Source organism: Poromitra crassiceps (genome assembly GCF_964638095.1).
Source record: "Poromitra crassiceps genome assembly, chromosome: 13".
NCBI lineage: Eukaryota > Metazoa > Chordata > Actinopteri > Beryciformes > Melamphaidae > Poromitra > Poromitra crassiceps.
In genome coordinates, this window is record NC_139644.1 from 13,775,304 (window position 1) to 13,787,853 (window position 12,550).

Here is a 12,550-nt window from a genome sequence, read left to right on the forward strand (position 1 = left end):
CTATTACTATTACTAGTAACCGACCCATAAACGCTCTGCAATATCCTAACCCAAACCTTATTGTTATTAATCCGATTGTTACCACCGCTGCTCCGTCTCCGTATTATACCACGATCTCTCAAATTAACACAGTTTCTCTTCGTCGCTCCGTCCCCTCACGCCGCTCTCGTCCACCCCCCAAAACGTTAAACACCAACCTCATTGAGATTAAATCTACTCCTGGTATCGAATGCTCTAAATTAACTAACATTGATGATAAATCTATTCAATTTGGATTCATTAATATCAGATCAATCACCAATAAAGCCCTCCTGGTCAATGACTTAATCATTGAACATAATATTGACGTTATGGGATTATGCGAAACCTGGCTAAAACCGGACGTTGTTCTTCCACTCATTGAAGCCTCCCCCCCTAACTTTGACAATTCGCATGTTGCCAGAATGTCAAGAAATGGCTATTGTTGGCCTAATTTATAACTCAAATCTAGGTCTTTTGCAGGATCAAAAGTATAAGCTCCTATCTTGTGAGATACTTACTATGAGACACTCTAATATAGCTGGCCTCGGAGCCTTCTACCTAGTTATGCTCTACCGCCCACCTGGGCCCTATTCATCTTTTCTTGATGAATTTTCCAATTTTCTCTCTGACCTCGTAACCCGCACGGATAGTATCCTTATCATTGGCGATTTCAATATTCATGTTAACCGTAAAGCTGACCCACTCTGCAAAGCCTTTCTATCTTTAGTCGACACCCTTGGCTTTGCTCAGCTGGTTCATGAACAAACGCACTCTAACGGCAACACGCTTGATCTCGTCCTCGCTCGTGGGATTAACGTCTCAGATCTGTCAGTCATGATATACCCTCCAGCACTGTCAGATCATTATCTCATTAAATTTAAAATAGACCTGCCCCTCCGGCAATCAAACCTAGCCGATACCTACACCGCCCGGCGTATCGATAGTTCTACTCCCACTGAACTCGCTGATTTGTTATCGGGGCCGCTTTCCTCTCTCCCAGAGCGGATCGACTCCATTAATGAATTCACAAATCAATTTAATTCAATCTTACTCGCCTCGCTGGATTCTATCGCACCTCTACGTATTAAAATCCGTCGCCCTAAAAAACCCTCGCCTTGGTATACTGACGATACACGCGCACAAAAATTAATATGCAGAAAACTAGAACGTAAATGGCGATCATCCAAGCTTGAAGTCTTTCGACTAGCTTGGAGTGATAGCCTACTAAAATACAAATGTATGCTCTCCGCTGCAAGAGCCTCCTACCTATCAGATCTTATTAACACTAATAAAAATAATCCTAAATTTCTATTTGACACGGTCGCAAATCTTACTCGCAAACCCTCCCCCAATACAAACTCTCCATTTACAGCTAATGACTTCCTTGACTTCTTTAACCGTAAAATTATCTGTATTAGAGATGAAATTAGCAACTCTCTATTACTCACAAAGGATGCTAACCCCTCTCCTAGCCCTGTCCTTAGAACCTTAGACGAGAGTACTATACTCTCGAATTTTGAGACTATCTCTCTAAATGCACTTTCAAAAATTGTACTTTCATCTAAATCCACAACCTGTTTATTCGACCCTCTCCCTGCAAAGTTGATTAAGGAACTCCTTCCAATACTAGGCCCCCCTTACTTAACATTATCAATAGCTCCCTCTCCTCTGGCATTGTCCCTACCTCCTTCAAATCTGCTGTAATCAAACCTCTACTTAAAAAGCCAAACCTTGATTCTGAGGTTCTTAACAACTTCAGGCCAATCTCAAATCTCCCCTTCCTCTCTAAAGTTCTTGAAAGAGTAGTCTCGACACAATTAACTGACTACCTCTCACATAATAAACTTCTCGATCCCTTTCAATCTGGTTTTAGATCACTCCATAGTACTGAAACTGCTCTTACAAAAGTAACCAATGACCTTCTCCTTGCGTCCGACTCTAATTTCTCCTCTCTTCTCATTTTATTAGACTTAAGCGCAGCCTTCGATACAATCGATCATAAGATCCTCCTAGACCGCTTATCTAACTACGTAGGTATCCGGGGCACTGCCCTATCCTGGCTAAAGTCATATTTGTCTGATAGGACACACTGTGTCTCATATAAAAATATCATGTCCACTTTCTCCTCAGTGAAGTTTGGTGTACCGCAGGGATCAGTCCTGGGTCCCTTACTCTTTGGAGTTTACTTACTGCCTCTTGGCGAAATTTTCCGTAGATATGGCATTAACTTTCACTGTTATGCCGATGATACCCAAATTTATATACCAATTAGACCAGACGATCGCTCTAAGCTCGCTAATCTTGAATCCTGCTTAATCGCTGTTACAGACTGGATGTCAAATAATTTCTTACGACTAAACGCCAACAAAACTGAACTACTAGTTGTTGGCCCAAAAACCCAACTTCCATTTCTCACTGATCTTAGTCTGAACATTGAGAACTGCGTAATTACTCCAAACTCAAAGGTGAAAAACCTAGGTGTTACCTTTGATCCTACTCTGTCATTCGATGCTCACATTAAGGATATCACTAAAATAGCTTTCTTTCATCTCCGCAATATTTCAAAGATCCGTCCCTTGCTAAATGCAACGGATGCCGAAACCTTAATACACGCCTTTGTTTCATCTAGACTCGACTACTGTAACGTCTTATTCTCTGGCCTTCCACTTTGTAGCACAAATAAATGACAACTCGTGCAAAACGCCGCTGCTACAATTCTAACTAGAACTAAGAAGTTTGATCATATAACTCCGGTCTTAATCTCCCTCCACTGGCTCCCAATTCAGGCCAGATCAGACTTTAAGGTGCTTCTGTTAACCTATAAATCTTTGCATGGGCTCGCACCTCCGTACTTATCTGAGCTAATCATTCCCTATGTTCCCACGCGTACTCTCCGCTCACAGGACGGTAATTATCTTACCGTCCCTAAAATTAAGAAAAAATCAGCAGGTAGCAGAGCATTTTCTTACCGTGCTCCACATCTCTGGAACCAGCTTCCTCTGTCAGTTAGGGAAGCTGGCTCCATTGAAATCTTCAAAACTAGACTCAAAACCCATTTATTCTCCCAATCATTTGGTTGTGCTTGATAGTTGTGTTTGATGATGTCATTCTCTAGAAATATTTATTAGCTCTTGAGTACATACAATCCTGAATTGCTGAGCGGGCTGTCTCAAGCCAGCAATATCATTATAAACTTATACTTGACCTAATTTAATAATATGGCATCAGTCGACCCAGTAGCTTAGATACAAAATCTAATAGCTGGTGAATAAACTTAGTCCTGAACTGCTGAGCGGGCAATCACAAGCCAGCAGTATCAGTATAAACTTAGACTTGACCTAATTTAGTTTTGTTTGTTGTAGGTCATGATTAACGGTCCGCATCAACAGGGCTGAATCATTGACAGTGGTGTTAGGTGGTACTTAGACCTGAATTAGCAGTATAGTATTAGTCATCCCAAAAAAAAAAAAAAAAAAAAAAAATCCTAATAAATTTTGCTTTGACCTAATTTTATTGTTGTCTATAGAGTTAGTTCCACCTCTGCGCAGACTCCCCCGCTCTCTTCTCTCTCTCCCCCTCAGGTGTCCTTCATTGGCCTGACGTACACCCCCGCCGCTGCAGCCCTAGGTCTGGCCGTCATCGCCCTAGCCACCTGTCGTCACTCTAGGCCATCTACCCGCTACTCCTTCTACTGTCTGACACCCCGGGCTCTTCACCACCACCGACCCCTATCCTCATCATCCTGGTCACCTGCCTGCCTAAGGGAAGGGGGGACCCCCCCCCCCCCCCGGCCTCATCACCTCCAACTCCTATCCTCCCCTCCCCTTAATCACCACCTCTGACTCTTATCCTCCCCTCCCCTCCTCTTAGCTAGTATTCTCTAAACCTACGAACACTTAAAGACTACATTTTCTATTTCCTTTGGACTCTACTTTTTACATTTTCAACTCCCTTCCCTGATTTTATGATAATTTAAAAACTACATTTTTATATCCCTCTGTTGGACTCTTTTTTACATTTTCAATTTTCTGAACTCTTGTAAATTTTATTTCCATAATAAACCATTTACAGAGTTTCAATGCCGGAAAACTCTGTTCATGGTTTAGCCCGGCATCTCTCGGCCTGTCTCGGAGGGGAGTCCCCGGATGGGGGTCCGCCGCTGGGTCCACTGCCTGGGTGGGCCCGCGTGGCCTGCGTGGCCTGCTCTCCCAGTTCCCAGTCACTAGCTGGGGGCGGGTCTGGGAGCGGGTCGCGTGGGGGGTGGGCTTACCCAGGCGACCATTGCTGGGCCCCTGTAGCACAACGACCTCACAAGGTTCCTCCTCAGCCAAGCCAAGTCACTGGGGCAATCCATTTGGTGGAAAGGTTTTCTTGCGTTCACTGGGGGTGTGGGGACGCCGCTGTGTCCCGGCCCGGCCTTCTCTCCCACGCCTTATGTGGGGGGGGGGGCCGGGGCGGGGGGCATCGGTGCTCTTCATCACTGGTCGAGGGCTGCCGGTTGGTTTAGAACAGTTTAGGTAGGCGATAGATTAGCTACAGCCTAAGGCTGACCTGTTAGTGTTCAGGCAAAGATCAGACTAGAGCAGAGTAGGATAGGCCAGATTAGGCTGTAGACTAGCTAGATACTATGTCCCAGTTAGCTCTGGTTAATGCTTAGAGTAGTCAGTTGTCTGATCTTCCCCCCCCCCTCTCTTTCTCTTTCCCCCGCTCCTTTCCCTTCCTCCCCCTCCTGTTCCCCACTCTCCCACATTTCCCACTCCCCCCCCCCCCGCACCCTCTCCTTCCATGCTCTTCCCTCCCCCGCCGCCCCTTCCCACGTTCCCCCTGCTCTCCCTCCCCTGCACCCTCCCACCTCTCCTTCTCTGTTCTCTCCTCCTCCCTGTCCTCTCCCCTCTCTCACATTCCCCCTGCACTCCTTCCCCTGCACCCCCCCACCTCTCCTTCTCTGCTCTCTCCTCCCCTCTGTCCTCTCGGGGGGGGGGGAGGAGGGGGCGGAGAGGTCTGTTCCCTCCCCCGCCTCCTCCTCCCGCGTTCCCCCTGCACCCTCCCACCTCTCCTTCTCTGTTCTCTCCTCCTCTCCCCCTGCACTCCTTCCCCTGCACCCTCCCACCTCTCCTTCTCTGTTCTCTCCTCCTCTCTGGGGGGGGGGGGGGGGGGGGGGGGGGGGATGTGGGACGCTCCCCCTGCTTCTCTACCCTGGCTCTCCCTCCCCTGCACCCCCATCTCTCCTTCTCCTCCTCCACATTCCTATCTTCTCCCCACCTCCCCCCTCTCCTCCGTCTATATTGCTCATTCTCTCCCCACCTCCTCCCTCCCCCTGCTCTCTTCTCCCCCACACCTCCCCTCCCTTCCCCTCTCCTGCTCTCTCCTCTTGCTCCTCCCCACCTCCTATACCCTCCCCACCCCATCACTCTCTCACATTCCCCCTGCTATTCTCCCTTCTCCTGCGCTCTCCTCTGCTCTCCCCTCATTCCTATATTTTCTATATTATCAATTGTTCAAATGTTATCTTTATTCTGTATATTCTTGTTACTGTTGTGTCAGCTAGAATTAGCTAGACATACTTTCTGTGAAGCCCTCTGAGACATGCTTGTGAATTAGGGCTATATAAATAAACTTGACTTGACTTGACTTGAAAACTTGACTTGACATGTGTTTGATTTAAGCACTAATCTGGATTCATATCTAAAAGCGGCCACTAGGCGGCAGTGTTTATTTAGTCAACGTCAAAATACCTATATGTTCAGTAGAAGAAGAATAAAACGGTAGAAGAAGAACAACGTGAACCAACACATCTCACCCAGGGAAAGCTAAAAGCTAAAGCTAACGATAGACGTTTTGTTGCCCTCAAGGGATTTCCTTGGGATGATGAGAGGAGATGTTTTGCCAGGTTTAACGTTAGGAGGACACACGCAAATATGGATCAAACGCGGACTTAACACAGCGCAAATGCCTGGGTAGGCTAGGCGGAAGGAGTGGAGATAACATCTCCCTGCTCTTTAGCCTACTCACCGGCTGATTTGTGCCACTTATAGACGGTTTTAACTTGACAACAAAAACATTCTAAATTGAACCCCCGCTCACTTCCTGTTGCAGTGTTTGCTATGGACATAAAAGAAGAAAAAAAACATTCAAGTGCAGGACTGACCATTCCGTGAAAACCGTCTATACAGCTGAGCGGCGAAAACAAAAGTAACGATGTCGAGTGAATATTTCTGCAGTTTGCCGAATGCTGAGAAAAAGGAAGTGCTGTGGGGTTGCGCTCTGGTGAAAACCGTCTATAAAGGGATGCAAGGGGCTTGTTCACACAGTCTGGTGCGTGTGTGGACTGTGGACGTGAGTAAAAAAGAAAACAGAATGAAGAAAGCACAGCGTCATGACGGACAATATTGCCGTAAAGAGTGTGATTTGCAACACAACGATATAAACGATAGAGCATCATATCAGACGAAATACATTTTCTATCGTCCAGACGAAATATATCGTCATATCGCCCAGCCCTACGAGCAGGTTCACATTACCTGTTCTAGCAGCAGGCCAGCCAGGTCAGAGTTGGTCTCCTTCAGTGCGTGCATCTTCTTGATGAGCTCGTGTCTAGAAGATGGAGAAGATGTAGAGGAACATGAGAGCTGAACACTCACAAAGCCACACTAACTCAATTAACTAATAACTCCTCTTCTTTTTTATTTTATTTCCCACAAGTCTAATTCTCTCCCCACCCCTCTCTCTCTCCCTTACCCAGCATTGATCTCCAGTGTGGGCTGAAGGATCTGCGCTCTCTCCTCGGTGTTGCGGCCCACCTGCTGGGTGCGGAGGAAGTGGCGTGCAGCACCCATCTCCAGCACGGTGATCATAGCTGGGTGGGTGTCTAGACGAGGAGTCACCTGGGGGTCAGAGGACATAATGGATGACTAAGGGTGTGTGCAACAATTAAAATGTAAAACTTTAATGCCAGTTAGGATGACATATCAGACCAACTTGGAAACAAAAAAAATGGAAAATGAAACCAAATTCCATTTTATTTTTCCCTCAATTCTGTTTTTCCAATTTAATTTAGGGGTTGGGATTGATATATTTTTAGGGTTTTTTAATGACTTGTCTCTCTCAGACAGCCTCTTCAACTTGTTTCTCAACGTGAAAACCAAGTTGTGAGGTGCAGTAAGTGTCCCACGCAAGACACCCCCCTCTCAAAACACCCCAATCGAAAACTGAATAATTTCTCTAGGCCTATTTTACAATTATTAAATAATTTAGGTTACTACAATAATTAGGTTTACTTTTGATTTTGATCATTAGGGCTACTTTTATCAATTTCTGACAAATTAAGGAAAATTCTGCAATATTCCATGTTTCACAGTTGATTCCATTTTAATTACCAAATTCCATGATTCCGTCCATTTCTTCTGCATTGTGGAAATCATATGGCCCTATGTAAGAATTTAAAGACTTTAAAACTGAAACAAAGTCTTAAAATGTTTTGCTACAAACTAGAGAAAAGCAATCCAGGCACTCCAAACATAAAAATATAACACAGAGGAAGGAAATACTTTTTTGAAATGATTTAGTCACTACAATAAAGGCTTTAATATTGCCTTCCTTGGCATTATATTTTTATATTTGGAGTGCCCAAATTGCCCTTTACTTTGTAGCACTCTTGCTCACCCCACCCTTTTCCAAGAGTAGCCGACATGTTGTTTGCTTTATATTTGACAATATAGAGAAAACCAGGAGCTGCAGACACCCTGGGCTTACGTGATCAACTGCATAAGCCTGAGTTGATACAGGAGACAAGTTCTCTGATAGACAGAAAAAGTCCCATCAAAGCCAACTCATTTATTTTGGTTACCTTGATGTTGGCGACTCTGGGGCCCAAACTGTTCCTCATCCAGGCCATCAGATCATCTGCCTGCTCCTGTGTCAGACGCTCCGAGGCTACGGAGAGAGAGAGGAAAAAAGACAAGAAACCATAGTCATGATTCGCTACACAATCAAACGATGTGTGGAGACATGAGACCTGGCTTGCTGTCCTGGAACTTCTCCTCCTTGTAGTGGTCCACCACGATGTCCGTCTCCACGGAGATCAGCTTCTTCTTGTCAAACTCCCTGAGGTGCAGCAGGGTTAGCTCATCAAACTGCTCGTAGCAGAACAGCACCTGCACACATAACACACACACGGAAATTAGTCAAAGATTTAACTGTCTGTATTCTAACTGTAGCGCAATTTGCGTTGTCTGATTTCTCCACTCTGGTCCACAGGGAAGCAGCTGGCTGCCTGCTTCTCTGCGGATCCCACTTGCGTAGCGCCACAACATGCTGAATCCCACTTGATTTGGGGGCGGAGCATGCCAGGATTGGCCAACGCCAAATCCAGTCCTCAGAATTGTCAAATCAAATCATCGACACGCTATGGCCCGCCTCTCAACTCTCTGTCATCTCAGACAAGATTTGTTTTCAGTCCGATACGTCTCAGAGCCTCGCGCCACATGGGTTCAGGTCGTCTTTAACATTAACCTCTACAATTACTATCATCTCCAGTCACGTCCACACATCTCACCTCCATGTCCTTTTGTTTCATGGCCTCGTAGTAGGGTGAGTGTTCTGCAAGATGGCGGTTGGGGGCGCACAGGTAGTAGATGTTGCGCGTGCCCGCCTGCATGCGGGAGGCGTACTCCATCAGATTGGTCCGCTCGCCCGCTGGCAGGGCAGACGACTCGTACCTCAACAGCTTAGCGATGTCCTCCTGCATCAACACAGCGAGTGACACCAGAGAGTATGACTATTCATATTCGCAGCACTGGTCATGTCTGTAGAACACTGGTTTCCTATGCAAAACAAAAGATCATACAATTATTTTATTTTTTAATCAAATTGCTTCTTTATGTGACCTTGACGTCCTGCTCCTGGGTGGTGACGATGCCTTCCCTCATGAACAGGCCGTAGTCCTCGAAGAACTTGTTGTATTTCTCCGGCTCCTTCTTGCCCTGGTCCAGCAGGAAGCGGATCACCCTCTGCTGCAGAACGTCACGCAGCTTCCTGCAGCGCCGCGGAAAGACGGAAGACAAACAAATAATCAGTGGATCGATCTAATGATGATTATTAATTCATATTGCTCTATTGCTAATTAACTGAGCAATTGATCAAAAGTGAATCCATGCGTACATATAATGAAATAATGTTATACAAGTAGAGATTAATAGATAAATAGTAGGTGTAAGCGAGCTCGTGACCGGAAGGTCGTCTGTTCAATCCCCGGGACCGGCAGGATAAATCTGGGTGGGGTAAGTGGAAAGGCAGCGCTTGCCCCTCCCTCATTACCACCACTGTGGTGCCCTTGAGCAAGGCCCTTAACCCCAACTGCTCCAGTGGCCAACATATCAGACTGTGGTTGTACTGGTCAGCTTCCAGGTATGAATGTGTGTGTGAATGTGAACAGGGTACTCCTGAAAAAGAGAGCATTGCTCTCAGTGAGACTCCCCCTGTATAAATAAAGGTAAAAAAAAAAGGCAACCCAGAGAAACAAAAGTAATTATAGCTGCTGCGCAGCAATGGGTCGTGGCCGGGCAAGTCTCAAGTCTTTTAGCTATAGTCCAAGTCACGTCTCAAGTCTTTAGTCACAAGTCCAAGTCAAGTCTCAAGTCTCTTATGGATGAGCTTTCTATCATCTGCTGCATGCAATCCAGTCTGCTTAGAACACTGCAGTTCATGACAGGGCTGGGGCAGAAGGCAGAGCTGATGTTATGGAGAGGAAGGCTGAGCGATTTATAGATGACATCATCAGTGATGTCACAAAACTGATGACATCACTGATGACATCATCAGTGATCAGTGGAGATTCAAGCTTTATTTAGCAAGAATTTGCATTAGCTGTTTAAAGTACCATTTACATTTTGATGCACTGTGGACTCAATTTTTGATCTATCAAATATCTGTTTGATAGTTTTGTGGAGGACAGTCTAACGATGCAGATGCTGGAGTTTGGTGTCGCTTGAAGAAAAAATGTGGGAGGAGTAGGGTTTAATTAGTTTTACAGTTTTTGCAGTTTTGCGGTCTTTAGACTTCATAATTGGCCATAGGTTGCAGCGTACAAAAGTTTCTCCTCATTTAGGCACACATTTCGGTGAAAGTGCCAAAGCCATAGCCCATATGCCTGATTTGTTATGAATTTTCTAAGTTTGAAACTTTAGACGGTCGCTGTAGCGCCACCATCAGGACTAATGGCGCCAAAGTCACGTCAACTTAGTTTGGCATGGGACTGGACCTTTGTGCAAAGTTTGGTTTATATTCATGCATGGGAAGTCTGACTTCCTGGGGAGAAGAAGAAGAAGAATAATAATAATTATAGCTGCTGCGCAGCAATGGGTCGTGGCCGGGCAAGTCTCAAGTCTTTTAGCTATAGTCCAAGTCACGTCTCAAGTCTTCAGTCACAAATCCAAGTCAAGTCTCAAGTCTCTTATGGGTGAGCTTTCTATCATCTGCTGCATGCAATCCAGTCTGCTTAGAACACTGCAGTTCATGACAGGGCTGGGGCAGAAGGCAGAGCTGATGTTATGGAGAGGAAGGCTGAGCGATTTATAGATGACATCATCAGTGATGTCACAAAACTGATGACATCAATGATGACATCATCAGTGATCAGTGGAGATTCAAGCTTTATTTAGCAAGAATTTGCATTAGCTGTTTAAAGTACCATTTACATTTTGATGCACTGTGGACTCAATTTTTGATCTATCAAATATCTGTTTGATAGTTTTGTGGAGGACAGTCTAACGATGCAGATGCTGGAGTTTGGTGTCGCTTGAAGAAAAAATGTGGGAGGAGTAGGGTTTAATTAGTTTTACAGTTTTTGCAGTTTTGCGGTCTTTAGACTTCATAATTGGCCATAGGTTGCAGCGTACAAAAGTTTCTCCTCATTTAGGCACACATTTCGGTGAAAGTGCCAAAGCCATAGCCCATATGCCTGATTTGTTATGAATTTTCAAAGTTTGAAACTTTAGACAGTCGCTGTAGCGCCACCATCAGGACTAATGGCGCCAAAGTCACGTCAACGTAGTTTGGCATGGGACTGGACCTTTGTGCAAAGTTTGGTTTATATTCATGCATGGGAAGTCTGACTTCCTGGGGAGAAGAAGAAGAAGAAGAAGAAGAATAATAATACAGGCAAATACAAGCAGTGGCCCTGCCGCTTCGCTGGCCCGGCCACTAATTATAGCTGCTGCGCAGCAATGGGTCGTGGCCGGGCAAGTCTCAAGTCTTTTAGCTATAGTCCAAGTCACGTCTCAAGTCTTTAGTCACAAGTCCAAGTCAAGTCTCAAGTCTCTTATGGATGAGCTTTCTATCATCTGCTGCATGCAATCCAGTCTGCTTAGAACACTGCAGTTCATGACAGGGCTGGGGCAGAAGGCAGAGCTGATGTTATGGAGAGGAAGGCTGAGCGATTTATAGATGACATCATCAGTGATGTCACAAAACTGATGACATCACTGATGACATCACTGATGACATCATCAGTGATCAGTGGAGATTCAAGCTTTATTTAGCAAGAATTTGCATTAAAGTACCATTTACAGTAAAACATTTTGATGCACTGTGGGCTCAATTTTTGATCTATCAAAAATCTGTTTGATACTTTTGTGGAGGACAGTCCACCGATGCAGATGCTGGAGTTTGGTGTCGTTTGAAGAAAAAATGTGGGAGGAGTAGGGTTTAATTAGTTTTACAGTTTTTGCAGTTTTGCGGTCTTTAGACTTCATAATTGGCCATAGGTTGCAGCGTACAAAAGTTTCTCCTCATTTGGGCACACATTTCGGTGAAAGTGCCAAAGCCATAGCCCATATGCCTGATTTGTTATGAATTTTCAAAGTTTGAAACTTTAGACGGTCGCTGTAGCGCCACCATCAGGACTATAGGTGCCAAATTCACATCAACTTAGTTTGGCATGGGACTGGACCTTTGTGCAAAGTTTGGTTTATATTCATGCTTGGGAAGTCTGACTTCCTGGGAGAAGAAGAAAAAAAATAATAATAATGACAGGGCTGGGGCAGAAGGCAGAGCTGATGTTATGGAGAGGAAGGCTGAGCGATTTATATATGACATCATCAGTGATGTCACAAAACTGATGACATCACTGATGACATCATCAGTGATCAGTGGAGATTCAAGCTTTATTTAGCAAGAATTTGCATTAAAGTACCATTTACAGTAAAACATTTTGATGCACTGTGGGCTCAATTTTTGATCTATCAAAAATCTGTTTGATACTTTTGTGGAGGACAGTCTACCGATGCAGATGCTGGAGATTGGTGTCGTTTGAAGAAAAAATGTGGGAGGAGTAGGGTTTAATTAGTTTTACAGTTTTTGCAGTTTTGCGGTCTTTAGACTTCATAATTGGCCATAGGTTGCAGCGTACAAAAGTTTCTCCTCATTTGGGCACACATTTTGGTGAAAGTGGCAAAGCCATAGCCCATATGCCTGATTTGTTATGAATTTTCAAAGTTTGAAACTTTAGACGGTCGCTGTAGCGCCACCATCA

At 45.0% G+C, this 12,550-nt stretch overlaps 1 protein-coding gene across 1 annotated transcript in view; it reads right to left on the reverse strand.

Moving 5' to 3' along the window:
- LOC310788360 (heat shock protein 75 kDa, mitochondrial-like) overlaps nucleotides 1-12,550 on the reverse strand; it is a gene marked incomplete at both ends in the record, with an annotated part of 40,587 nt that overhangs the window by 2,788 nt on the left and 25,249 nt on the right. The window contains 6 exons of the mRNA XM_083649926.1: nucleotides 6,543-6,615; nucleotides 6,760-6,905; nucleotides 7,868-7,953; nucleotides 8,036-8,174; nucleotides 8,576-8,761; nucleotides 8,907-9,054. Of these exons, the coding sequence (XP_083506052.1) occupies nucleotides 6,543-6,615; nucleotides 6,760-6,905; nucleotides 7,868-7,953; nucleotides 8,036-8,174; nucleotides 8,576-8,761; nucleotides 8,907-9,054 (778 nt within the window). The remainder of the gene's footprint in view (nucleotides 1-6,542; nucleotides 6,616-6,759; nucleotides 6,906-7,867; nucleotides 7,954-8,035; nucleotides 8,175-8,575; nucleotides 8,762-8,906; nucleotides 9,055-12,550) is intronic.